Source organism: Cervus elaphus, chromosome 7, assembly GCF_910594005.1.
Source record: "Cervus elaphus chromosome 7, mCerEla1.1, whole genome shotgun sequence".
NCBI classification, from domain to species: Eukaryota; Metazoa; Chordata; class Mammalia; order Artiodactyla; family Cervidae; genus Cervus; species Cervus elaphus.
In genome coordinates this window covers 6,592,950-6,620,500 of record NC_057821.1, presented here as the reverse complement: position 1 = coordinate 6,620,500, position 27,551 = coordinate 6,592,950, and the positions used below count along the sequence as shown (strand labels likewise).

Below are 27,551 nucleotides of genomic sequence, written 5' to 3'. Positions count from 1 at the left end.
TATAAATGCCCGAGGATATCTAGATTGCACATGATGAAGAATATGAGTCACGCTATGAGGACCCATTCAGAGGAGGAAGCAGAGAAATGACGGGACTGGATGGTGCATAAGGCAGAGTAAGGGGTATAAAGAATTTACCTGAATAAGATGAAGGCAGACTGACTATCTGATGAGTTGGTCAGTTCGCAAGATGAGAATCACTGATCTATGTAAGAGTGGATGTGGGAGAGTGAATTGAGGCTAGAAGAGGAACCTATCATGAACCCAAGCTTCCTAGTATGGGTGCCATTGTGGATGGTGGAATTGCTGATGAAACAGGTGGTCCAACAGATGAAGAGGATGATATCGATGATAGTATTATACGGAAGTGTGTCTGGAACATTTAGGTGGAGAAAACAGCATCTGTAACTAAAATATTGGAAAATAGCAAGATTGCATTAGATATCTGAGAATCATCAATCTTGAGATTTTAGTTAAAACCATAAGTACATGGAGGTGTCTGTGAAGAGCATGTAAAATGAGAATGAGAAAAGTCTGAGGACAGAACCTAAGCTACAAATACACTTTAACAGAAAAGTAAGAGGATCCTGGGAAGAATGCCATGAGCAGAAAATATCAAATGAAGAAGTAGCAAGAGAATTAGAAGGGAGGGTTGCCAAAAGAAAAAAGTTTCAAGAACAAAGTGACAACAAAATTCCCAAAGATAAAAGCAGGCAAGATGAAGCCTGTAAACTATTAAGTTCATGTTATGGAGATTATTTGGGGGCATTTTTCAGAACAGTTTTAATGGAGCAATAATCATAACAATAAATTATAAACTGAGAAATAAATAGACAGAAATAAAAAAAGAGGGCAAATACATATGTTTTGTTTAAGAACCTTATAAAAAAGAAACAAATCTATAGCTTGAGGGGAGGTTAAGATCCATCCTAGTTTTTTTAATGACTTAATCACATTTCCATTTTCATAATTCTGGTCTTGATCATTAATAACTTAAGTTTGAAGTAAGTAACTACCATGTCGTCATAGTGCTGTTTCTGTTGTTCTCTTATTGTTGTTATTCAAGCTGTGGGGCTATGCCTGAACAAGTCCACTTCCCAAACCACAGATTGCACGTCTTTAAAAGAGCTCTGCCTACGTGATGCCGATGGTTGTAAACACGCCTGGCGGATAATGGAAGATGCCTGCAATGTGTCAGGTAAAACAAGTTGTTTAAAATGCACTCAAATACCTTCTATTTACTGAGATAAAAAATAGGAGTTGGTCTTTTTATTTTTTCACTCTCCTAGAAAATAAATTTTTCTCTAAACACTTTACTTAAACTTGGTATTCAAGTGATTCACCTTCAGTGACATATTAGTGAATTTATATACCTAAGAGTATTCTTTTAAAAAATTATTTATTTTTGGCTGTGCTGGGTCTTTATTGCTGGAATGCACAGTATTTTCCTGTTGTAGAGCATGGGCTCTAGCAAATGGGCTTCAGTGGTTGTGGCACACAGACTTAGTTGCTCATTGCATGTGGAATCTTCTCAGACCGGGGACTGAACCTGTGTCCCCAGCATTGGGAGGCAAATTCTTAACCACTGGACTACCATTACTCAAGAACCTTAATGCGCTGACACTGCAGGCAACTTTATGCAAGGTTTCAGATTATTCTTTTACTTATTTTACAATATATAATGTTATACACATGCCTCTCAAAAACATGGCAACATTTTTTACATAAAATATTTTTTGTTTATATGTTACTATGTCAGTGATAACATAGAAAGATGATGTTTGTGAAAATCAAACACATTATTTGCATGGATGTAACGTGACAACGCTGGGCTGGAAGAAGCACAAGCTGGAATCAAGATTGCTGGGAGAAATATCAATAACCTCAGATATGCAGATGACACCATCCTTATGGCAGAAAGTGATGAGGAACTAAAAAGCTTCTTGATGAAAGTGAAAGAGGAGAGTGAAAAAGTTGGCTTAAAGCTTAACATCCAGAAAACTAAGATCATGGCATCTGGTCCCATCACCTCATGGGAAATAGATGGGGAAACAGTGGAAACAGTGTCAGACTTTAGTTTTTGGGGCTCCAAAATCACTGCAGATGGTGATTGCAGCCATGAAATTAAAAGATGCTTACTCCTTGGAAGGAAAGTTATGACCAACCTAGATAGCATATTAAAAAGCAGAAACATTACTTTGTCAACAAAGGTCTGTCTGGTCAAGGCTATGGTTTTTCCAGTGGCCATGTATGGATGTGAGAGTTGGACTGTGAAGAAAGCTGAGAGCCAAAAAATTGATGTTTTTGAACTGTGGTGTTGGAGAAGACTCTTGAGAGTGCCTTGGACTGCAAGGATATCCACCCAGTCCATCCTGAAGGAGACCAGTCCTGGATGTTCATTGGACTGATGCTGAAGCTGAAACTCCAATACTTTGGCCACCTCATGCGAAGAGTTGACTCATTGGAAAAGACCCTGATGCTGGGAGGAATTGGGGGCGGGAGGAGAAGGGGACGACAGAGGATGAGATGGCTGGATAATATCACCGACTCGATGGGCATGAGTTTGAGTAAACTCCGGGAGCTGGTGATAGACAGGGAGGCCTGGCGTGCTGCGATTCATGGGGTCGCGAAGAGTCGGAACTGAACATGACTTTTATATTCTTTCAACATATATACTCTCTTCTATTACAACTACGTCAAGAGCAAGTTAAAATATATTTTTATTTTTAGTTTGTCCTATATTACAAACATGTGAAGAGAGGCCCAAGGAGTTAGAGAATATGAAGATTAAAAAGTCATTGTCATTTGTTTAAAAGAAAAAAAAATTCTAGCTATATCAAGTAGCTGAATATATGTTCAATGAGAGCATTATTGTAAGACTCGATTCACTAAAAGTAGATAAAAGATTATGTAGGGAATAATATCCTAATGCTATTAGGACAGAACATTTCAAAAAAAGCTTTTTCTAACATGACAAATTTTATCAACTTGTATAATGAGTGTGATAATACCATAAAAACCCAATTAATTTTTGGCATATTCAGTAAGACAAATCCAAAATGAAAAATAAAAACTATATTTTTTCATGGCTCACTTTATTTCTCCAGCTGCTTCATAGAAGAATAAATTCCGTACTGTTTGGGGTCCTTGTCTATCTGCCCGTGCTCCTTCTACCTTCCAAAGATGTAAGGTGAAGTGTGTTGGATTAAGAGACAAAAACCTATAGTTCTGACAATGGAAAAATTTACAATTTCCCCTATCAGAGCTCCTGTCTAGCCACAAGATCTCAAGGAATTACACAGGATATAGATAAGGAGTGAGATTTCTTCTCTACCCTGCCCTTGAACAGGGTGCATGCGATGTTCAAATGCCAAAGAAAGTTATAGGTCTCTATTCAACATTCTCATTCAGTCAGTTCACTCGCTTAGTCGTGTCTGACTCTTTGCGACCCCATGGACTGCAGCACGCCAGGCCTCCCAGTCCATCGCCAATTCCCAGAGCTTGGTCAAACTCATGTCCATTGAGTCGGATCCAACCATCTCATCCTCTGTCGTCCTCTTCTCCTCCCGCCTTCAATCTTTCCCAGCATCGGCGTCTTTTCAAATGAGTCAATTCTTCGCATCAGGAGGGCAAAGTACTGGAGTTTCAGCTTCAGCATCAGTCCTTCCAGTGAACACTCAGGACTGATTGCCTTTAGGATGGACTGGTTGGATCTCCTTGCAGCCCAAGGGACTCTCAAGAGTCTTCTCCAACACCACAGTTCAAAAGCAACATTCTCAATACAGTTCAGGAAAAGAATTTCAATGGCAAATCTTCTCAAATAGCACAATCATTTTAAGATGAGAATAAAAGACTGACAAAAAAAAAATCCATTATTTGTTTTGATAATGAAGCTCCTTGGTATATTTTATATGGTAACTTAAACTGTTGCATTCAGTGTATCATAAATTATAGCACATTTATTGAATTTAGTATACAAATAGCAAGTAATTTTTAGTGAATGGTAAGATTTGCATAATTATACTATGCATGAAGCTGAAATAAAAATATTCTCAAATAGACAAATCAAATGTACTCAAGTAGTTTTATTCAGGAAAAATGAATAAAAGAAAATAGTTGGGTGGATGAATAAGGCTTTCTATATTAAAGCAGAGTATGAAATGTTGGTAATTACAAAAGACGCAATAATATTTACTGAGTACTTTCTAAGTGTCAGGACCACGTCGCTTTATGTGATAAATTTAGAGTCACTTGGATGTCTTTTACTATAATCTTGGAATGGCATATAAAATAAAATAGCAGGTTAAGATCAAATAGCTAATAAAATTGCTAAACAGACAAAATAGCTAAAATTACAGAGTATTCTGGTTGCCTCATTTTAAAGGCAGCTTTGATTATTATTAAAGAGCACAAATTGACATTCTAAGTGGGGACAAAGTTCTTTTAAAATACAGAAAGTTTTAGTCTATTTTAGAAAGAAAATACTGGGGTTGAAAACAGTAGAAATAGAGTGTTTTTTTTTTTTTTTTTTTGCTTGAAAAGTCAATTATATGAACATGCTGTAGTAACCCCAGATAATTTCACTCTAATAATGAATTACTAAAGTCAAGGTATTAAAAGCTTTGGGTAGGAGGTGCTACCCAAAGTTTTAGCATAGTTTGGGTAGGAGGACTGAAAACTTTTATTCAGATTAATATCTAGAATGTTGTATGTTTGACTGTGAAATCCAGGCAACACCTGCCAGATGAAGGATTCATCCAGCTGTGACCTAAGTATCCAGTCCTTAGCGGAAAGCAATTCACAATTTAAAGATTGTCTCTGTTCTGATGACCTTTACTGCACTATTAACAAATTGCTTGGGAAAAAATGCATCAACGAATCAGGTAATTCATTGTTATATGAAATGCTTGCAGTCACACAAAAGAAAGTACAATGTCAAAAAGAACCACAGCTATGTAGTTTGATGAATTCTTTTGTTTTTTATCTGGTGATTTGATTAGTTCTTCATGTAATTTAAGGTTCTGTGAAGTGTAGGTCTCAGTAAGTATATATTTCTATAATCACTAACCACAATTTCAAGCTTCATTCAACAACAATTCGTTAGAATGATAGATTCACTCATTCAGTACCTTTATTTGTGAGGCTCACTATGGCTTTGTACAAGACTTAAATGATAAAAGATAAATAAAGTACCACTTTTCTTGGTAAAGGAAACAAGACCTCTTGAGAAAGATCAAAGTGTAACCACTTACCTAGCATTGTGCTTGCCTTTGCATAGGCACATTTAATTATTTAATATGCATTTATTTACTGCATACTCAAGGTGTTGGCCTAATGGTGAAGTAAAATGAAGTCGCTCAGTCGTGTCCGACTCTTTGCCTACCACGCTCCTTCGTCCATGGGATTTTCCAGGCAAGAATACTGGAGTGGGCTGCCACTTCCTTCTGCAGGGGATCTTCCCCACCCAGGGATCGAACCTGGGTCTCCTGCATTGTAGGCAGACGCTTTACCATATGAGCCTCCAGGAAGTCCTGGTGTCATGTGGTGAAATATGTCATATGGTGAAGTAGTGGTATTCAAAATGGTCAGCTCGTATCTTGAGAGTATGTGCATATTTTCCAAGGGATGAGTGGGATCCAGTAATCTGAAAGTCATCAGCTTCTAGATCTTCAATGTGTCTATGTACACTCCTCCAGAGTGGTTAGGAATACACCTGTTATCACAGAATTCTCACCTTTTCTTTTTCAGAATCACCCTTCCCCCACTTTATAAGAAAGTTTCATCTCTCATCTATCTTAAATGGTCACATAGCCCAACCTCTCCAATTTTTCGTAGTATAACTTACTAGACAGTTTCTTATTCCATCATTTTGCCTTTTCCAAAATTTCATATAAATGACATTATATAACATGTAGACTTTTGAGCCACTTTTCCTTTATTTAAAATTATCCATTTGTGATTCACAAAAAGTTGTCCTCTTTTTTGAGGAGTAGCATTCCTCTGTATGGTTATTCCTTGAATTGGTTATTCATTCACCACTGAAAGTCACTGGCATTATTTCCAGATTTGTAGAGATTATAAAACTGCTGTAAATAGTCATACATAATATTTGTACAAATATATTATTTCTCCTCAGTTTTATTTATTTATTTATTATTTATTTATATATAATTTATATAATTTATTATTTCTCCTCAATTATTGGGTCATATAGTAAAGTGTATGTTTAACTTTATAAGAAACTTTCATACTGTATTTCAAATTTGAAGTAACCATAAATGTATGAAAGTTCTGGTTGCTCCACATTCAGGGCAGGACTTGATTTCTGGTTGTTTTTCTGTTTTTGTTTTTGGGGTTTTTTTGGCATTTCAAAACATGTTTAATGGTATCACACTAGCATTTTAATTTACACTTAAATAATAATAATGTTGACCATATTTTCATGTGCTTATGTGCCAAAGAAATATATTATTTGGTAAAGTCTCTCTTCAAAATTATGTGGCTTAGGTTATCTGTTTAGGCATATGATGCATTTTAAGTCAATTTTCATAAGTGATGCAAGGTATGTTCTATTGCCATATGGACATCTAACTATTCCATCACATTTGTTGAAGATATTTTCAGTTTCCGCTTTCTCAAAAGATCACTGGGCTGTATACTAGTGGCTGTCCTCCCAGTTTTCCCAATCTGTCCCAATGATGTCTGTATCTCTATACTTTTGCCAATGTTCCAGTCTAATTTATTGCAGTTTCATGAGATGTCTTGAAAGCAAGTTGTGTAATTCCTATCATTTTTTTCTTTTAAGAAATTGAATTTTAAAGATATTTGTTGGATTTATGTTGAATTTTTGTTTTTGTTTGCATTTTATTCTTTATTGTAGTTTCTGTCTCTCTAAGTTGCTCTTAATATTCCCAAATTGTCCTTTAAACAACTTGAAGGAGTTATGATGGTGTCATTTTCTTGTTCAGGTACTAGAAATTCATGTCCTTTTCTCTCTTTTTGTCTCTATCTCTCTGTATTTCCCTCGCTCTCTTTTCTCTCAATTTCTCTCTCAGTTTTGCTCTACGTTATTTTGTTGTTGTTGTTGCATTTGATTTGAGTTGAAATTATTGATTTGACTCATCACTCTTGGTTTCTTAAGATGAAATCTTATATCACTGATTTGAGACTTCTTTTCTTATTTAAACATCTCCTTACATAAATTTCCTTCCAAGTGGTGTTTTAGTTACAGCCACTAATTTTAAATTAAATAAAAATATGTTTTCATTTTTATTCAGTTCAAAATAGTTTCTTATTTTACTGCAGACTTCATCTTTGATTCAAGTTTTATTCATAATACCATTGTTTAGTTTCCAAATATTTGAGTATTCCTTAGATATCTTTGTTATTCATCTCTAATTCCAATAGCGTTATAGAACATATTTTGTATGATCTCAATTCTTATTTAAAATGATAATTGCTAAATATCACCTACACAATGTGATACACATAAGATGACACTTACTTGAGGTTATAGAGAAGAAATAAGTGTTCGTTGGTGGCTCAGATGGTAAAGCGTCTGCCTGCAATGTGGGAGACCTGGGTTCGATCCCTGGGTTGGGAAGAACCCCTGGATAAGGAAATGGCAACCAGCTCCAGTATTCTTGCCTGGAGAATCCCATAGACGGAGGAGCCTGGTAGGCTATAGTCCATGGGGTCACAAAGATTTGGACACGACTGAGTGACTTCATTTGATTTTTTGGGTTTTTTTTTTCCGAATGGTGTCTCAGAAGCCTTCAAAGAAGAAATGACAGACTTGAGCCTTTTAGGGTGAATTGGACTCCTTGGGCAGATGAAATAAAATGATATTCCAGACAGAGGAAATAGAATGAAGCAGGAGACATTGGGTAGAAACACATTCCTGATTAGGCTGGATTATAGAACAGAGGAGTCAAGAGATGATACTGGAAAGAAATCAGACTTTTGAGGAACTACTAATGCATTTTGGACAGAAGAATCTGGAATCAGTATTTTTCAGGACTCCATTGGGGGTGGTTTAGAGGATGGAACGGAGGTAGGGTAAGATGCAGGCCAAGGATAAGAGCCAACAAAAAGATTTGGGAGCAATGTGACGCGTGCTTAAACTTCTGCACTGGTGCTGAGGACTGCAAGAAGAGATGCTTAAGAAATGCTTATGACTCATAATCGGTGAGAATTGGCTACCACTGGATATGAGGAGTGTGGAATGTTATTAAATGTGTGATACAAGTTGCTGGCTTGGGACAAGGGTATCACTCTATATGGAGACAGGGCTGAAAGACAACAGTGGTGAATTATATTTGGAGAGTTTGCACGGAGGTGGCACACTTTGGCACATTTGTGTTAGGAATGTTAGTATTTTGCTTTACATTTCACATGATGAATATATAGTTTAGAAAAAGCAATGATGGAGCATTTGGCTGGCATTTGGAAACATGCATCTTGCATTGAGTACATGCAAGATTTGTGAGTCAGTGATTTGTAAAAAGCAGATACAAGCACGCATGAGGATAAGACTGGCCAGAAAAAGATGTGAAGTGAGAACATAAGTATTTTTGTAATATTGTCATGACCTAGTTGAAGAAATCATAGGGAAGATTTTAAAGACAGAAAAAAAAAAAAAAAAAAAGAACACAGGAAGAATTTTCAAGCCAATGACAGAGAAAGACATAGAGAAAATAATCACCAGTAAATGCAGAGAAGTAAATAAGACAGAGACTAAAATGGCATTAGTTAGCTAATGAGAAGTCCTTTTCTAGTTTTAGATTGAAGTATGCTGAAACAAATGTATATAGAAATACTAAAATTATTTGTTGACTTTTGTTTCAAGATGGTAGGACTAGTTCATTTATATCTCAATAACCATTTCTATCAGACCAAGATGCAACAAAATATAGATACCAAAATACAGGTACATACAAATTGAGAGCACTTAAGTTGAAATCAGTCCCCATTTTTTAATCATTTTTTCCACAATAGATACTTATTAAATGCTACTCTGAGGTAGTATTGATAAAGCAAGGATACAGAAGCCCTGCACAGAGGACCTGAATGATGTTACAAATGCACTTCATGATGGACCTGCTCTGACTGTGGTCTTTACACAGAGCATTAACTGCTTGCTTGTAATTCAGCTTAGATTGAAAAAGGAAGTGACAATTGAAATCTTATTGTTTCATGTCAACTGCAGCATCTTCCACCAACTCTTTCATCATCACTCCATCAGGATATGATCTTTCTCTCTCTCCCCCTCTTTTGCATTTCCAAAATATTTCTCAACATAACAGACATGTACTTTTCTGTTCTTTATTATAGATTATAAGCTTATTGAGCAAATCAGTTTTATATTTTTTCTTTTTTTTCTTAATATGACAAATATTCAAAAGAGTGTCTGATATCTAGTAACTGATCAATAAATATATAATTAATTTGTAAACATATTTTGAACATCTAAATCATGTATTCATTCATAAAATACTGATTATTCAGTTAATAGGTATAGATATTAAGCACTGGAGGGGGGATATAACGATAGGTTAAGAGAGTCCTTGCTCTTGGTTAGCTAAAAACACAGCAGAGTAAAATTGACATTTAGCCTGATTATTTCATTTAGCTTAGATTAAATATTAAAAAATATATAATTGCCAACATAATGTAACAAATTATGTATAGATGGCATTAATTCATACACATCCCATATGCAAACTTGCATATACTGTCCAAAAGGGGTAAGAGAGATGGTTCTGTGTTCCAGGAGATAAATCTCATGTAAATAATTATAACAATTCATGTTAGCTGTTATTTGATAAATGTGTAAAACTCTACTGCAGTGTGTGTTTCAAAAAACATGCAGTAAAGAGTCTGTACTCTGAACAGTGCTTCTAAGAATGCCCTGGTAGTCTTTAAGAAAGCATTTTATGTTATGAAGTTGATAATAATATCTTTAACTTGCATGCATGTGTGCATGCTAAGTTGCTTTAGTTCAGTTTAGCTCAGTTTAATTCATTTCAGTCACTCAGTCGTGTCCAACTCTTTTTGACACCATGGACTGCAGCATGCCAGGCCTCCCTATCCATCAACAACTCCTGGAGTTTACCCAAACTCATGCCCATTGAGTCGGTGATGCCATCGAACCATCTCATCCTCGGTCATTCCCTTCTCCTCCTGCCCTCAATCTTTCCCAGCATCAGGGTCTTTTCAAAGGAGTCAGCTCTTCCCATCAGGAGGCCAAAGTATTGGACTTTCAGCTTCAGTATCAGTCCTTCAAATGAACACCCAGGACTGATCTCCTTTAGGATGGACTGGTTGGATCTCCTTGCAGTCCAAGGGACTCTCAAGAGTCTTCTCCAGCACCACAGTTGAAAAGCAAAAGCATCAATTCTTCAGCGCTCAGCTTTCTTTATAGTCCAACTCTCACATCCATACATGACTACTGGAAAAACCATAGCCTTGACTAGACAGACCTTTGTTGGCAAAGTAATGTCTCTGCTTTTTAATATGTTGTCTAGGTTGGTCATAACTTTCCTTCCAAGGAGTAAGCATCTTTTGATTTCATGGCTGCAATCACCATCTGCAGTGATTTTGGGGCCCAAAAAAATAAAGTCTGACACTGTTTCCACTGTTTCCCCATCTATTTCCCATGAAGTGATGGGACCAGATGCCATAATCTTAGTTTTCTGAATGCTGAGTTTAAGCCAACTTTTTCACTCTCCTCTTTCACTTTCATCAAGAGGCTCTTTAGTTCTTCTCCACTTTCTGCCATAAGGGTGGTGTCATTTGCGTATCTGAGGTTATTGATATTTCTCTGGGCAATCTTGATTCCAGCTTGTGCTTATTCCAGCCCAGCGTTTCTCATGATGTACTCTGCATATAAGTTAAATAAGCAGGGTGACAATATACAGCCTTGACATACTCCTTTTCCTATTTGGAACCAGCCTGTTGTTCCATGTCCAGTTCTAACTGTTGCTTCCTGACCTACATACAGGTTTCTCAAGAGGCAGGTCAGGTAGTCTGGTATTCCCATCTCTTTCAGAATTTTCCACAGTTTATTGTGATCCATACAGTCAAAGGCTTTGGCATAGTCAATAAAGCAGAAATATATGGTTTTCTTTTTTTTTTTTTTTTGGAACTCTCTTGCTTTTTTGATGATCCAACAGATGTTGGCAATTTGATCTCTGGTTCCTCTGTTTTTTCTAAATCCAGGTTGGATATCTGGAAATTCATGGTTCAGGTATGGCTGAAGCCTGGCTTGGGGAATTTTGAGCATTACTTTACTAGCATGTGAGATGAGTGCAATTGTGTGGTAGTTTGAACATTCTCTGGGATTGCCTTTCTTTGGAATTGGAATGAAAACTGACCTTTTCCAGTCCTGTAGCCACTGCTGAGTTTTCCAAATTTGCTGGCATATTGAGTGCAGCACTTTCACAGCATCATCTTTTAGGATTTGAAATAGCTCCACTGGAATTCCATCACCTCCACTAGCTTTGTTCATAGTGATGCTTCCTAAAGCCCACTTGACTTCACATTCTAGGATGTCTGGCTCTAGGTAAGTGATCACAACATTGTGATTATCTGGGTCATGAAGATCTTTTTTGTGCAGTTCTTCTGTGTATTCTTGCCACCTCTTCTTAATATCTCCTACTTCTGTTAGGTCCATACCATTTCTGTCCTTTATTGAGCCCACCTTTGCATGAAATGTCCCTTTGTATCACTAATTTTCTTGAAGAGATCTCTAGTCTTTCCCATTCTATTGTTTCCCTCTATTTCTTTTCACTGATCAGTAAGGAAGGCTTTCTTATTTCTTCTTGCTATTCTTTGGAACTCTGCAATCAAATAGGTATATCTTTTCTCCTTTGCTTTTCACTTCTCCTCTTTTCACAGCTATTTGTAAGGCCTCTTCAGGCAGCCATTTTGCCTTTTTGCATTTCTTTTTCTTGGGGATGGTCTTGATCCCTGTCTGCTGTAAGTTGCTTCAGTTGTGTTCAACTCTGTGTGACCCTATGTACTGTAGGGTCAAGAAATTGTTCATTGTGGAGATCCACATGAAGGACCTCAGACAGAGGATGAGACATTTTAGAGGTAGGTGATATACTACTGAGACCTTAGGTTAAGTAAAGATTCTTACACTGAGGTGGTTTTTATCTTCTTCCTATAAAGTTTATATAATTATGCATTGATTGGAATTCTCTCATAGAACATACACTCTCTATGAGGGCTATAACTTCCAAGGAGTGGAAATTGGTTCTTAGGGGTGGGCAGGAAACCTCTCACATGTATAAAGCACAGATACACATATAGCCCCTGAAAAGATACACGATAAAGCTGTGGAATTAAAAATCATGAGGGGGTAAGAGCATTAGGAAAAAACTGTCTAAAAAAGGCTTCTTAAAGGGGAAATAATAAAAAACTGTGCAGAAACACTTTAGTATAGGTATATTTCTGGGAGGAAATAGAAACACACAAAGTTTATACAAAGAGAATAATGGATGGCAGCTCAGCCGGTAAAGAATCTGCCTATAATGTGGGAGACCCAGGTTCAATCCCTGGGCTGAGATCCCTTGGAGAAGGAAATAGCAACCCACTCCAGTATTCTTGCTTGGAAAACCACATGGACAGAGGAGCCTGAAGGGCTACAGTTCATAGGGTCACGTAGAGTCAGACACGACAGAGAGATTAACACCTGGGCTTTTCCTAAGCATTGTAAGTTACAATGATTTCTACCAATCATCATCAAATGTAATGAAAAGACAGAAGGAAATCATGAGGATGAAATAGGAAAAGAAGTTGAGCATTACCATTATGTTTTGTTACATAAACTATAAATAATCATTATTTTTTATTTCAAACTTTTTAAAATATCAAAGTCATTTGTAATAACTGTCTTGAAATAATGTCTTCAGTGGTTTTTGAAAGACAGTAGAATATTTATAAAATATGTCTACACACTTTTTAGGAAACATTAAAATGGCTTTAAATGAGCTTATTTAAATTTAAACTAAATGAGCTTTATTTAATTTTAGTCATTTTTAAAAATATAGAAGAATCAGCACTGTCCTCAAATTTGGCTTCACAATCAAACATCACAGAGTGGCTCCATGAGAAAGAGACATCATTAACAATGGGAAAAAAGAGCGACTGCATCATGGCAGCACGTATCTGCCAGGAATCTGAACACTGTGCCCTTTTGTATGAGAGTTTCAAGAAAACCTGCAGAAGGGAATCAGAACAATGCAAGACCCTTGATGGAAGCTACCTCTGTGCAACGTTGAGAGAAAGTCTGCAAGAAACAATCTTGCGGAATTGTCAGTGCAGTGACCCTTCGAAAGCAGAGTGCACTGAAATTTGGAAAAGCTTGTCTGAGGACATTTGCGTAAAGGATGCTCAAATAAACCCAGTTCCATCCTTCACTGAAGACAGTGAAAATGAACTCAATGTGGGCATTGTTTCAGGTCAGTATTAAAGGGAAGAATTTTAGCATCTTAAGTATAATCACAAGTGCCAACTGACTAAAGAGTAATTTCTGATTCCAGCTCTGTCATTTCTGCCTGTGTTTGTCACAGAAAGTGAAATTAAAAAAAAAAAAAAATACTATGACTATATCTAAAAGAGATTATGAAGAAAGAGGGAAATGCCAAAATGTTTTAAAATAATGTGAGTTTTATTCATCGATTCATTGAACAAGTACTTATAAGACAGTGAAAATGTGCTAAGTCCTAAGTCTAGTTGATTAAAAAAAACAATGCAGTAACAATAACACTGCCCTTCATTTTTAAAACTTGTTGTTTTTAAGGGATTTAAAAATTTTTTTAAAAATAGATAATATAGTAAGGGATGACTATTTATTTATTTAACAGATATTGCTTTGATGCTTACCATGTCCTTGGCTGTGTTCTAAGACCTGGGGAAAAAACAGTTAACAAAGCAAACAAAAATCACAAACACACACACAAATCATTGTTCTCTAGGACCTTATATTCTTAACTGAGGAGTGTCTTGGTTAGCTTCTTTGGAAACAGACTCTGAGACAGAGGTTTGCATACAAAATAGTATTAGGCTGGGGGCTCAAGAACAAAATCTAGGATGAAGTGGGAAAAGCAGGATTAGGGGGTGGGAAAAATTGACATGCAAGGCAATGACCACAGCAAACTTCGTTGACTTCACAAGAAGTTTAGCCCTGGAATGGCCCTTTAGAGATGCTGCCTCTTTGAGCCCCTCATCTGAACTAGTCCTTAGATAGGAGCTGTCCCCTGGGAAAGTCTGTCCCCCTGGGTGTGGCAGCTTCCTTTGGATGGGGCACTGCTGGACGAAGACCAGCAGCTGGGGAAGTGAGTACCAAGATCATCAAAGCGGGGATCTTGTTGTAGGCTATAACATTCAGTAAAAGCATATTAATAAGATAAAAGATTTGGAGGGTATATTTTAAATGGTATGACGGAATGAGTGCTACCAAAGGGGAAATATGGTGGGATGGGGCCATAAATGAGGAGGTTGGGATTAACATACACTACTATAGATGAAATAAGTAACCAACAAGTACCTACTGTGTAGCACAGGGAACTCTCCCCAAAATTCTGTAAGAATCTATGTGGAAAAGGAACCTGGAAAAGAATCACTATGTGTATATGTATAACTGAATCACTTTGCTGTACACTGAAATTAATACAATGTTGTAAATTAACTATACTCCAATAAAATATAAAACATAAATTAAATTTAAAAAAATAAGCAGTATGAATGCTAAGGAGGAAAATAATACAGGTAGGGGAAAAAGGAAGTCTGAGTGGGTGGTTTGTAATTTTAATAGGATGGCCAGGAAGTCATTCTGAAGAAATTAATGTTTGAGTAAAGACAGAAAGAGGCAAGGGATGAGTCATGTGGGTATTTTAGGAAAGAGCACTTCAGGCAGCAGAAATAGCTCAAGGTGAGCTGGGCATGGTCTGGAAGCTTGAGGAGGCGCAAAAATGACAGTAGGGGTAGAGATGAGAGAGCAGGGGATGAGATGCCGAGATGAGACCAGGAATAAAATAGGGGCAGGATCGTGAAAGGCTTTGTGGGTTTCAAAACCTTTGGCTCTTACTCTTAGTGATACAGGAAACCACTGAAGGGTTTGAGCCAGGGGAATGTCATGGTCTGATGTATATGTTTAAGAGGAAAACTCTGGATTTTGTGTTGACAATTGACTGAAGAGAAGCAAATGCCCAAGTAGGAAGACCAATTAGGAAGTTTATATAATGATGCAGCAAAAAGATAATGGTTGATGGGACAGTGTGGACAACTGTCAGACTCTTGGTATGCTTGATATGAGTGGATCACGTGGGGCTGCGAGGAAAAAATATAATCAATATTGATTCCAAGGTCCTGAATAATTAGAAAGGATGTGGTTGCCATTATTTTCATTTACTAACATGGGAACAACTATAGGAAGAAGAGGTTTTGGGAGTGAGACAGAGGAGAGGTCAGGAGTCAGTCTGGGATGTGGTCAGTGTGAAATGTCTACTAGATACCCATGTGGAGATATCAAGTAGACAGCTCTCAGTATGGAACTGAAGCCTAAATGCTTTGCATGACACATAGGAGTGAGATCTGTGCAGCCGGAGGTCTGCACAGGTCTAAATCAGGAGGTCACTCACTGATGGATGGCAAATGGGATCATGGCAGTAGATGAGGTCAACAGAGAAATGCATGGTGTCTTGGACTAGAGAAGGAGAAGGGTGAGAAGATAGCAGAGTCGGCGTATCAATATGAGTGGATCAAGAAGAGGGAACACTGTGTTTTTAAATTACGGTATAGTTGCTTTACAATGGTGTGTTAGCTTCTGCTGTACAATGAAATGAATCAGCTACCAACCCCGTCCCATCCATCTGGGTCACCATGGAACACCAAACTAAGGTCCCCAAGCTACAGAGCAGCTTCCCACCAGCCATCTGTTTTACATATGTTAATGTACATACATCAGTCCCAATCTCTCCATTTATCCCTCCTTGCCGCATGTCCACATGACTGTTCTCTATGTCTATGTCTCTATTCCTACCTTGTAAATGGGTTCATCTGTACCATTTTTCTAGAGTCCACATATATGCGTTAATACAGAATATTTCTTTTTTTCTTTCCATCTTACTTCACTCTACATGACAGACTCTAGTCCATCCACATTTCTACAGATGCCCCAATTTTGATCTTTTTAATGGCTGAGTAATCTTCCATTGTATATATGTACAATCACAATGAAGAACAGTATGGAGGTTCCTTAAGAAACTAAAAATAGAACTACCATATGACAAACAATCCCACTTCTGGGCGTATACCCTGAGAAAACCATAATTCAAAAAGACACATGCAGTGTTCATTGCAGCACCATTTACAACAGCCAGGACATGTAAGAAATCTAAATGCCCATCAACAGATGAATGGATAAAGATGTGGTATATATAAGCACTGTGCATTGTTTGATATATGTGATCATACGACACAGATGAAGTTCTGGTGCCCCATGCTTCTCTGTGCTCCCACAACATACTGATCTTTAGCTCCTTTCCAGCAATTAAGCTACAGTCTACAATATTCTCCAGGAAAAATGTGCACACATACCTATGTGTGCACTACATGAAATTAGAATTCAATGTGCAAACAATTTATTAAAGTGCATTACTCATATTACATAAAATAATATGGATCCAAGATAGAATTATTTTCCCCATGATAAAATAATTGCTTTTGTAAGAATTGCTAGTATTTTGAGTGGATTAGTCCACTTGGGCTGCCCTAGTAAAATACCAGAGGTTGGGTGGCTTGAACAAGAGAAATTTATTTCCTCATCATTCTGGAGACTGGAAGTTCCAGATCAAAGTCCAGCAGGGTCAGTTTCTGGTGAGAGCTCTCTTTCTGGCTTGCAAATTTCTTGGCTTCTTGCCAGGTCCTTACAGGACATTCCCATGAGGTGTACACGTGGCCAGGAAGAGTGAGGAAGTTCACTAATGTCTCTTTTTATGAGAACACTGATCTACCAGATCAGGGCCCCACATTTAGGACATCATTTCACCTTGATTACTTCCCTAGAGACACCATCTCCGAATACAGTTATATCAGGAGTTAGGGCTTCAACTTATGAATCTTGGAAGCAAACAAAATTTAGTTCATAACAATAAGTGAATTCAATGTTTGTTTATATTTTAATGATAGTTTATTGAATACATTTTAAACAATGGCACAGTGATATCAGACAGTGCCAAAGCACAGCTATTAACCTATCATAGAAGGTCTAGCTAGCCTAGACTTTTGTATCTGTTAAAAAAAAAAGCTATAGGATTCTCTGAAATTTGCTTATTGGGATTTCCTTCAATATGGAACAGAAGGATCTTCTCAGAAACATAGGAAGGTGGATTCCTGAAGAGATAGTGATTCTTTAGCTGAGACGTAACCAGTAGAAATGTGAAAACCATGTATAATGAGAACAGATGACACAATGCAGAGTCTGGAAAGTCTGACATCTCTGGGGGTAAAAAGAATTGTTTTATGATTGTACCGTCATATATGTGCATAGATAGGCAGGCAGGGAGCTTGGACAGACAGCTCAAGCCAGTACAAGTTGAATCTTGAAGAGACACATGCCATAACAGAAATCAATCTCCTAATCAATAACCTGTAATGGAAGCCAATATCTTAATCAATCACCAGTGGCAAAAAATGAATTTTCATTTTAAAATAAAAATCTGATCATAGTCTTCCCCTATCATTTTATGCATATATCTATTATTTCTCCTTCTGTTTTATTTTGATTTTGTTTTTATGTCTCCATTTCCTATATAAGTCTTGACAACAGGGACTGAAAATTCGTCTTCAGTATGGCACCTGGTATGTAGTGGGAACTTGACCAATGTTTCTTGAATAAAAGATTTTTAGAATTAGATGGTCATCAACCTCTCCAACTCTATAATTATACTTCCTAAAAACTCTGGGAAGCTAAGATAGTCAGAGGTGGAAATAGTCTTTAAATTGCCTTTCAATCTAATTAAGACCTTACCGGGAAGAGTTTTTTGGTTCAGACAATATTTCTTCTGTTCTTTCTCCCCAGACAGACTCTTTATTTACCTCTCTGCACATGGCCTAGTCATTAGCATTTGTTTAAATCTTCGAGTAACTGAATACTCAGAGCAGAGCTGTTTAGCTGACTTGAATGATGTTACAGTGGTTTGTTTTTCTTCATCTGTACGTCACTAATTCTGTGTACCAAGGTTAAATAAGGGTTACATGAGCTTATATGTATTTTTACTGGACAACATTGATAAATGTTGTCCACATTCTCCTATTAAATTTAGAAAATTGTTCACTAATAAAATAGTCTCTTTCTTTTCCTTCTAGATAACATAAAAGAGGATAATAAATACAAGTGGAATCTAAGCACTCTTCCCTATCATGGTAATGTTTATAAACAGTCATTTTGATTTGCATTGTGAATACTGGACAATATAACTTGAAATGTAGTTACTAGGCTTCTTCAAGATATGTCATTACAAAATGGGTCATGTGAATTTTAATTGTTCTAATACTAGAAAATGCAACAAATCATTGCATTTCTTCCACTAATATTTCAAAGCATCTATTTTGCTTGTCTATCATTTATTTACAGTTGTGTGGAGAAATACAATTAAAAACAAAGACTAGATCCAAAATGTGAACATTTTTACATGTTGGAATAGCTACATGGAAACTTTAGTCAAGATTTCTCCTTCAAATAAAAAGTGCAATAGAACACGGATCATTTTGATTTGAGCCACTGAACACACCATCAGCTAGATTCAAATCCAATTTCTAAAGCTGTATTGTTTACAGGTGAGAAACTTGGGCTCAAGGATTTTTTTTCTGCAGTTCAGTCTCGGTCTTATACACTCCCCACCACTTCTGGATCATAATACATGTCCAGTGTAGGTGAAAGATGGTTCAAGTACCCCACTGCTCAGGACCAGTAAGTTTATACCAACTCTTAAAAAAAAAAGTAAACAAAATAAACAGGAATATTTGCCAAAAGCAATATATGGGCACATTGTTGTATTTCGCTCATGGGTTTCTCATAGTGTTGGGCAGATTCTGTATGTACGGCTCTCTGTTTACTGTTCCACAACCTGGACGTACCCTTCCTTCTAGGAGGCAGAGGGGTCCAGTCCTGCCTGGAGGTGGCAGAGGTTTGTGTTGGGGATGCACTCTGCAATGCTCAGCTGGCCCTTTACCTGAAAGCTTGCTCAGCAAATGGAAATCTGTGCGATGTGAAACACTGCCAAGCGGCCATCCGCTTCTTCTATCAAAATATGCCGTTTAACATTGCCCAGATGTTGGCTTTTTGTGACTGTGCTCCCACTGATGAGCCTTGTCAACAGTCCAGAGAAGCACTCCACAGCAGGCCATGTGCAGTGAACAGAGTTCCAACCCCCACCTGCCTCGATGTAATTCACAGCTGCCAAGATGATGAATTATGCAGGTGAGTAAAAACATGCGCACCCTGCTTTCTGATTTGGCACCTTATTTGTTACACTTCAGTCCCAACACTTGATCTCATTCCATTAGCTAGAGTTCCCACCGTCATCCAACATGACGTAAAGAAAGCCAGACAATTCATAGTTTTGAATCTCTGGGATGTGTGTAGTATTCTTCTGGAGACTCAAATGCATAATGTGTTTTGGAAACAGAAAAAAATCGTTATGTCAGGATTGGGTAATCATGAAATAGCATTATTAATAAAATTACAGATTCAAGTGAGACTCATGAATTGCTTAATAGACCTGGCTTATGTGTCAGTTTTATTATTAGCTTTGGGGGGTATGATTATATAAGGCTGATAACCTCTCAGGATTCTGATGAGGTGACTCTTCAAACTTCACAATAAATCTTTTGTGTTTTGGGATGGAGATGAGGAAGGGGCTAGAGTTCGGATTCCCTCGCACACATGTGTCATGGTGTCAGGAATGCACCCCTTCCCCTCTTCCCAACCTCTCACCCTGGATTCTCAGGGCAGTAATGTTAGTCATTTACTTGTTTATTCAAAAAGCAATTACCAGTCATCTAGTACTATTTTACGCATCTGGTTACAAGATACAAAAATGCCTGCCCTGTGGAACGTATTCAGTAGGTGTAGACAGAAAATAAATAGGGAAAGTGTGTATTATTCACTCAGTTGTAAATGGGCTTCCCTGGTGGCTAAGATGGTAAAGAATCTGCTGGGATCTGGTTTCAATCCCTGGGTCAGGGAGACGGTCTGGAGAAGGGAATGGCTACCCCACTCCAGTGTTCTTGCCTGGAGAATTCCATGGACAGAGGAGCCTGGTGGGCAATTCACGGGGTCACAGAGAGTTGGACACGACTGAGTGACTAACATTTTTATATTGTATGATGATGAGTACTCTGGAGATTCACAAGCACACACACATGCATGTGCAATAAGGGGGAATGTGAATGGCAGAAAGAATAAAAGAATTGCAGTGTCAGTGGGATGGCCCCAGGAGAGACATTTTACGAGAGCTGAAGAAGCGAAAAAATGAGCTTCTCTCAGTGAGTTTCAGAAATAAGAGATACCAAACAGAAGGGTGAGCCAGTGCCAGGGAAGAAATGTACGTGGCAGGCTCTGATGCAAGGAGGAGGAGTGTACAAGGCGCAGAGGAATAGGAGATAGGATTTACTCTGAGAAAGCGGAGCCATGCTGAGGGATTTTGAGCAGAGGTGTGAATGATCTGCTCAACTTATTAAAATTTCCACTCCGGCTGCTAGTGGAATCTAGACTTTACCTTTGCAGGTAACTCCTCCTGGGAATCATAAATTGAATCCAACACCCTGACTTTCTCTTTTCCTCACTGTGGTCTTCGATAAACACATTTCCTTAAAAATTCAAGGCAAATTGATCTTAGGTGTGGTAAGAAAGCCACAGTGAAGTGGGCCTCTTTGGAAGTGAGTAAGAAGATGGAGGAAAGAATAGAATCAAAACTATCTGTAACATTGGTGTTAACCACGTTAAAGGAGCTTTCTTTAAAAACCAGCATTCAGTTGTGTAATTATGGGATGAATCTTCTGCTTCCTAGGATAATCATCCCAAGATAATTTATACTAGTTTGCTTGCTCAGTACTTTCTATTAGGGAAAGTATTGCTTAATTGTATTTAAATGAATAAAACTCTATATATAAAGAATTCATTTAAAGATCAAAATAAACATTTAGTGTGGAGGAGGGGCTCAGTGTGGTAGCTCAAGGAGAGATTTGTCACTTTTGTCACCTGCTTGAACCACTGGAAAATGAGATTTAGTGACATCATTTCTTAAAGGTCTGATTCTTGGTAAAGTTCTTTCCTTCAACTTTAACTCTCCTCACACCTTCACTGTCAGTCATTCCAGCTTGCAAAGTAGCTCCAGGTCTTGCAAATATTTGTCAAAAAAGACAACTACTTCCTTATAATGCACGTTCTATAAGATAAAGGGTGAAGATCTCAACAGAATGCTTGAGCTTTTTTTTTCCTTCAATGTACCATAGAGAATGCCAAAATTCTCAAGAAAGTTTTGTTCAAGGATCTTGTCCTGTAAATGTTTATCAGTTAGTTTAAGTTTACTAATTCTTTCTCTTGAGATAATACTAAAATTAACATCAAAAAATATTTTTATAATGCAATTTACATTTTTCAAACTCATTTATAGCTCAAAAACTATTATTAAGTGAACTATTGTATTTCATTGATTCAAAGATGCAGACTTCTTGCACGTTTTAATTTCCCTAATGTGTTTGGAATTAGTCTTAAGCTCAATGACAAAAAATTAATAAAAAATTAAAATGCATTTAATGAAAACAATAACTTAATTGCCAAAGTGATTTTAGGTGTAGTAAAGTAATGTTATCACCTATAATCAAGGAAATATGGTAAAAATGTTTGCTTACACTAATATTCTCATAGAATATTACTATCTGTCATATATCTATCTACACTAACAATGAAACCAAATAACATTTTAACCAGCCAAGGAACACTTCTTTTTTTAAGTAATCCATGTAAAAATGCCAGATGTCTCCATGGTGGGTACCCAGCTTTACCTGATTCCAGTGCCAAGGCACTGGGTATTCTACCTTATTATCTTGGACTGATTTGTACTCAATTTTCTCAGCATGACATAACTGAGCTTCCCTATAAAATAAAATATTTTAATGTGAGTGATGGAGTCTGCTGCTATAGACCTTTGAGAAGCTCTGTGACGGATTCTGAAACATACACTCTTGCGTGAGCCTCGCAGTGGCATCAACACTTTCTCAGATTAACTGGTACAGAGTTGCTACTTTTCCTCTACAAGAAACCCTGGGTTTCCTGACCTCTCCAAAGTGCATAGTGCAGGGTCTAGAACATGATATGCCTTCAAGAGATGGACACATGTACAGCCATGGCTGATTCATGTCTATGTATGGCAAAAACCACTACAGTATTATAAAGTAATTAGCTTCCAATTAAAATAAATAAATAAATTTTTTAAATGCCACCTCATTTCCCTCCATTTTTAAGTATCTTGTACTTAATGTTTATAATGTTTTAATATACAGACACATGTCTCTTCTTATGTAATTTCTACATTTTGTATATTAATTTAGAAATTAAGGACTGTGTGTCTTCTATTTCTTTTCACCATGTGCAAATAGTCTCTTAATGAATACTTTATAGAGGAGATGGAAATATTATACAATATTAGCTGTCAAGATGAAAAGACAAATTCTGTCATTTGCTCAAGCATATTTTGCCTTAGGGAGATTTCCAGTATTTTTTTTTTTTTTGATTTCCAGTATTTTTATTAAATTATCGTTAATGTAATTCAGATGGAAAAAAATCTCCCAATGAAAAACAACTTCTTCAGTGAGAGTGTTAAGAATTTATCAAATATCTTTCCTGCAGAAGTGCTTATACCTGGAGCAAAGCAGAACAGTTAGAATTTAAAATACAACCTCTGTCCCTGTACAAGATTCCTCTATTTGTGACAGATTTTAAAACTCCTCTGTCTTTGAAAAGACAGAAAAAGGTGATATAAAGACTATTTTTTCAATTAATTTTGCTCAATACAGATATATACACTGGAAAGTGAGATTATATTTTGTCAATTATAAGTATTTAGGGATTTATAGGAAATTATGTTTTTTCATATGTATAAGCTCCAGAAAGTAGTGAAAAAAATGTTTGCTTAGAAGAAATGTTACCTACTTTTTTAGAAACAAAACTTCACCATAAACATCTTTAAGTGCCAGAGAATATTCGCAAAGTTTGACTATATATTAAGTCACAAAAGCAAATGTAATACATTCTATATGCAGAAATCACACAGACCACATTCTCTTATGGTTTATGATGCAACCAGAAATTTATAGCAAAACTAAAACAAAATGATCAACTCTATTTTAAAAATTACTCCCTTAGATAATGTTTCAAACAAAAAATCAGAATAAGAAACTGAAGAATATCAAGAAAATAAGGATAATGAAACAGTTACACATCAAAGCATTTCAAACAGAAATGAAAATTCCTATAATATAAAATGTTTGTCATATTTATTTTTCAAATGATTTAGATAATGAGTATACCAATGAGTTTTTATTATATTTTTATTTTTAATTAAATATCCTTCAGTTAGTTTTTCAAAATTTCAAAACTTTTTTTTTCTATTTATTTTTATTAGTTGGAGGCTAATTACTTTACAATATTGTAGTGGTTTTTGCCATACATCGACACGAATCAGCCATGGATTTACATGTGTTCCCCATCCTGAACCCCCCTCCCACCTTCAAAACTTTTTTGAATGAAATAACTTTTATGAAGACATAAATCATGTAACTTAAACTTTGTAAACAAACATTTAAGAAAGAATAAATGGCACCTCTCAACCTCATAAATGACAATCAATACTGCCAGTGCTTACATTTAGATGGCATTTTATACATAATTCTCAATTGCATTAAAGGAACATACTTGTTCTTCTGGATTCAGAATTATATGCTCAAATATTTGCAATATTTTCTTAAATATAAATGTAAATATATGTTAATTTTTACCATTGTATTTAAAATCTGATTCCTTTAAGATGACTTAAAATACAAGATTATTAAAAATGATGCGATTTATGGATTTAAGCAGAGTAACATCATGAAAGCAAGTAAAGTCAGGACAAATGGCATATACTCAGAGGCTTTCCATGCATGTTTTATAGTGATCTATTCAAGAAAAGGAAAAAAAATAATTATAGGTGATAAATATTACAGAGAAAGATTAATATCCTTGGTTCCACTGAGTAGATATCTTCTTACTATGAAAGTTTCAAATATGAAATTATTGTACATTATCCAGACTTCTATTCAAGGTTAATACAGCAAGAATGAAGTATGTAGTCAGAAAATTTATGAATGGATGTGGTTCTAGCAGATTATCTCAGCTATCAAATAAACTCATGTTTTGCTTTAAATTAGCTCATGCTGCCAGAGAACCCCAGAGCATTAATGTTAATTCTAATTAGTCTGCCTAGAAACATTGAGAAAGAGCACAGGACCTCCCATCCTATGGGAGAACTCTCATGAAAAGTCAGGAGTCTTTTCTGAGATCACTTGGTGGGAGGTAATGGTCAAATACAGTCTCAAAACCACATTCTGCTTCAAAAATTATTGCTAATAAATCTCCCAAGTAGTTCGTACTGCAAATCATCACCCACTGAAATAAAATTAGGAAGGAAGGAAGAGTCATCCAGGGAATCCTAAACTTAGCCTCTGTCTTTCATCACGGAAGGAAAATAATTCACAAAGTTTCTCTAATTTTTCTTCTACACACTCTATTGGGATGTTTGGAATGTACAAACGTAGTTTCTAGCTATGTTTAGAAGCATCCAGAAGGCATTTTGTTTTATGTCAGGTGGCTCAGAGGGTAAAGCGTCTGCCTACAATGCAGGGTCCCTGGGTTGGGAAGATTCCCACAGAGAAGATGGCAACCCACTCCAGTATTCTTGCCTGGCAAATCCCATGGACCGAGAAGCCTGGTAGGCTATGGTCCATGGGGTCGCAAAGAGTCGGACACGACTGAGCGACTTCACTTTCTTTCTTTGTCAGGTGAGATATCACTACATGTTAGTGTGAATTAATTATATTCAGAGACTCATTCCATTTCCTGACTCTTTCTAGGAGGCGCTATGGAACATTCCAGACAAAGTGCTGGCAGCATGTGATGAGAAAGTGCCATGAGGATGAGACATGCATTGGTACCTTAAGCAAGCAAGACCTCACTTGCTCTGGAAGTGATGACTGCAAGGCAGCTTACATTGGTACCCTTGGGACAGTCCTTCAAGTGCAATGCACCTGTAGTACCATTACTCAAAGTGAAGAATCCTTGTGCAAGATTTTCCAGCATATGCTTCACAGAAAATCATGTTTCAGTAAGTTATATATATATATGTAACATATATTGATTTTCTGTATACACCACAAAGTAGTCATCTAACATGGAAAATTTGTTCACAAAGACAACTCTAAGTTTGCTATTCAGTTTTTAAATCTGTTTTCTGATTATGCTTTGTGCACTTGCTATTTTAACTCATTTATCTGCAAGTGGTGCATGTTTTTAATTTCTGTGATTGTTCACTCCTAGGTATCATTTATCGGTTCCAATAACAACAGCCTAAAACATTTATCCTACCAGATAACTGAATGTATCAGGTATCTCTTACAAGTAACAAACCAACCCAAAACTTGAAATAATAATTTGATCACAATTCTTCTCATGGGGCTTTGCTCACTTGGGTGGTTCTTCTGTTGATATTGCTTGGGTGGCTACAGTCATCTGGTGGTGAGGCCAAGGCTGATCTGTGCAGGTTGTGGTTAGCAAGCACAGTTGGCTGGGCTCTCCTTCATGTGACCTCTTCAGCAGTAAACCCTGTATCTTTCATAATCACAGCAACATCCCTAGCAGTTAATCCCCAGTAAACAAGTACTTATCAAGGGTCTGCTTCTGCTATATTTTCTAATGCCCCATTGGACAAGGCAAGTCACATGATTGAGTTCACAGTTATTGTGAGAAGGGTGTGTATGAGTATGCTTATATTCAAAGTTGGATTCACCAGGGATAGTTAGCAATCTACTATATGGCTGTCCCAATCTAAGTAAAACATATTTACCCTTGGATTTAGTTACCTCCCCTTGGTCTTTAATATGTCTGCTAATCTACCTGTAATGAGAGGATGGGAAACACATTTTCTAAAGTTATTACTTACTCCATTAAGATTTAGGAATTTCAATAATTTGTCTAGGGTCTCAGAGGGAACAAGTGGTTGAGAAGAATTTGGCTATGAGTCTCCTAGGAAGAAATCTAACGATGTGATCACACACTAATTCAGGACCTCTCCATCATCTACCTTCAGGCTTAACCCATCCAACTATATTCGAATCCCAAAACATTCCCAGCCCCTAGATCACTATTTGTAACCTCCAAACTCACAAGTACCAAAACTTAAGGAGGGAATAATAGACATTGACCATTGCAAAAAGACCATATAAAATGAAACTATCATGATATTTATGCAAATTTGTATAGATACAGATCTGCATATATCTTTATATATGTCTATAACTACAAACAGATACAGATATTTTATTGTTTTCCATCTTTCTTTAGAGATACTACAGAGATACACATTAGCCAATATAATAAAAATGGTGATCTGCTATGCATTAGGTAATAGACATCCAGCTCAGAGCGTATGATTTCGATTCCAACAAAGCTCTCTGTGGGATTCCTACAATTTCTATAATTAGCACTTCAGATGTATTTCAATCGAAATCATGATGCAAAGAGGAAAATTACCCCATGATGTATATTGAGTCATATTTTCTAAATAATGTTTTTCTCTGATTAATATTAGGTGGCTAATTCTGTTGGAACTAAAGGTATTTATAATGAATGGCTCCTAATATTACAAAAGGAAATACCAAAGAAAATAACCTAAACCAACAGCAACATATACAATTACACTATCATGATTATTTATAAGTGGTTTCTCCATATTAAATGATACCAGGGGGAAAAAGTGTAGATTCTACAAGTTAGTGATAAACCAGTTCCTTGGGCATAAATTTCAGACACCAGTTCAAGCAACCTAATTCTGCTTCCAAGCCTGGTTTTCCCATATGTTTTTAATTAGTATTATGTTTTGCTTTCATTGTATTTGGCTACCCATACAAAGCTGTATATACATACATTGAATATATTCATGAAGAGACAGTGGAAATGGACACAGAAATACATAAACGTTGACAAACTCTATAATTTTTTTAAAAATGAGAATTCAAAATGATTTCACTTTTCTTCACTCACTTCGGAAGACTAAACATGATGAGGTTTTCTCCCCAAGCATTACTTACTGTCAGAATTTTAAGTGACAGGTTTATAGAAGTAAAGGAACCATAAAGGCCTTCTGGCCATCTGTCACAGTTCTGGGTACTTGAACTATAGAAAAAGTTTCAGACAAAAACACAAATGAAATCCTTGGCCTGGTTAG

The 27,551-nt window shown here is 36.7% G+C and overlaps 1 protein-coding gene across 1 annotated transcript in view; it reads left to right on the top strand.

Moving 5' to 3' along the window:
- Positions 1-27,551, top strand: part of GFRAL (GDNF family receptor alpha like) — a 73,861-nt gene that overhangs the window by 3,175 nt on the left and 43,135 nt on the right. The window contains exons 2-6 of the mRNA XM_043908697.1: positions 1,067-1,198; positions 4,725-4,883; positions 18,376-18,432; positions 19,159-19,489; positions 25,183-25,433. Coding sequence (XP_043764632.1) covers positions 1,067-1,198; positions 4,725-4,883; positions 18,376-18,432; positions 19,159-19,489; positions 25,183-25,433 — 930 coding nt within the window. The remainder of the gene's footprint in view (positions 1-1,066; positions 1,199-4,724; positions 4,884-18,375; positions 18,433-19,158; positions 19,490-25,182; positions 25,434-27,551) is intronic.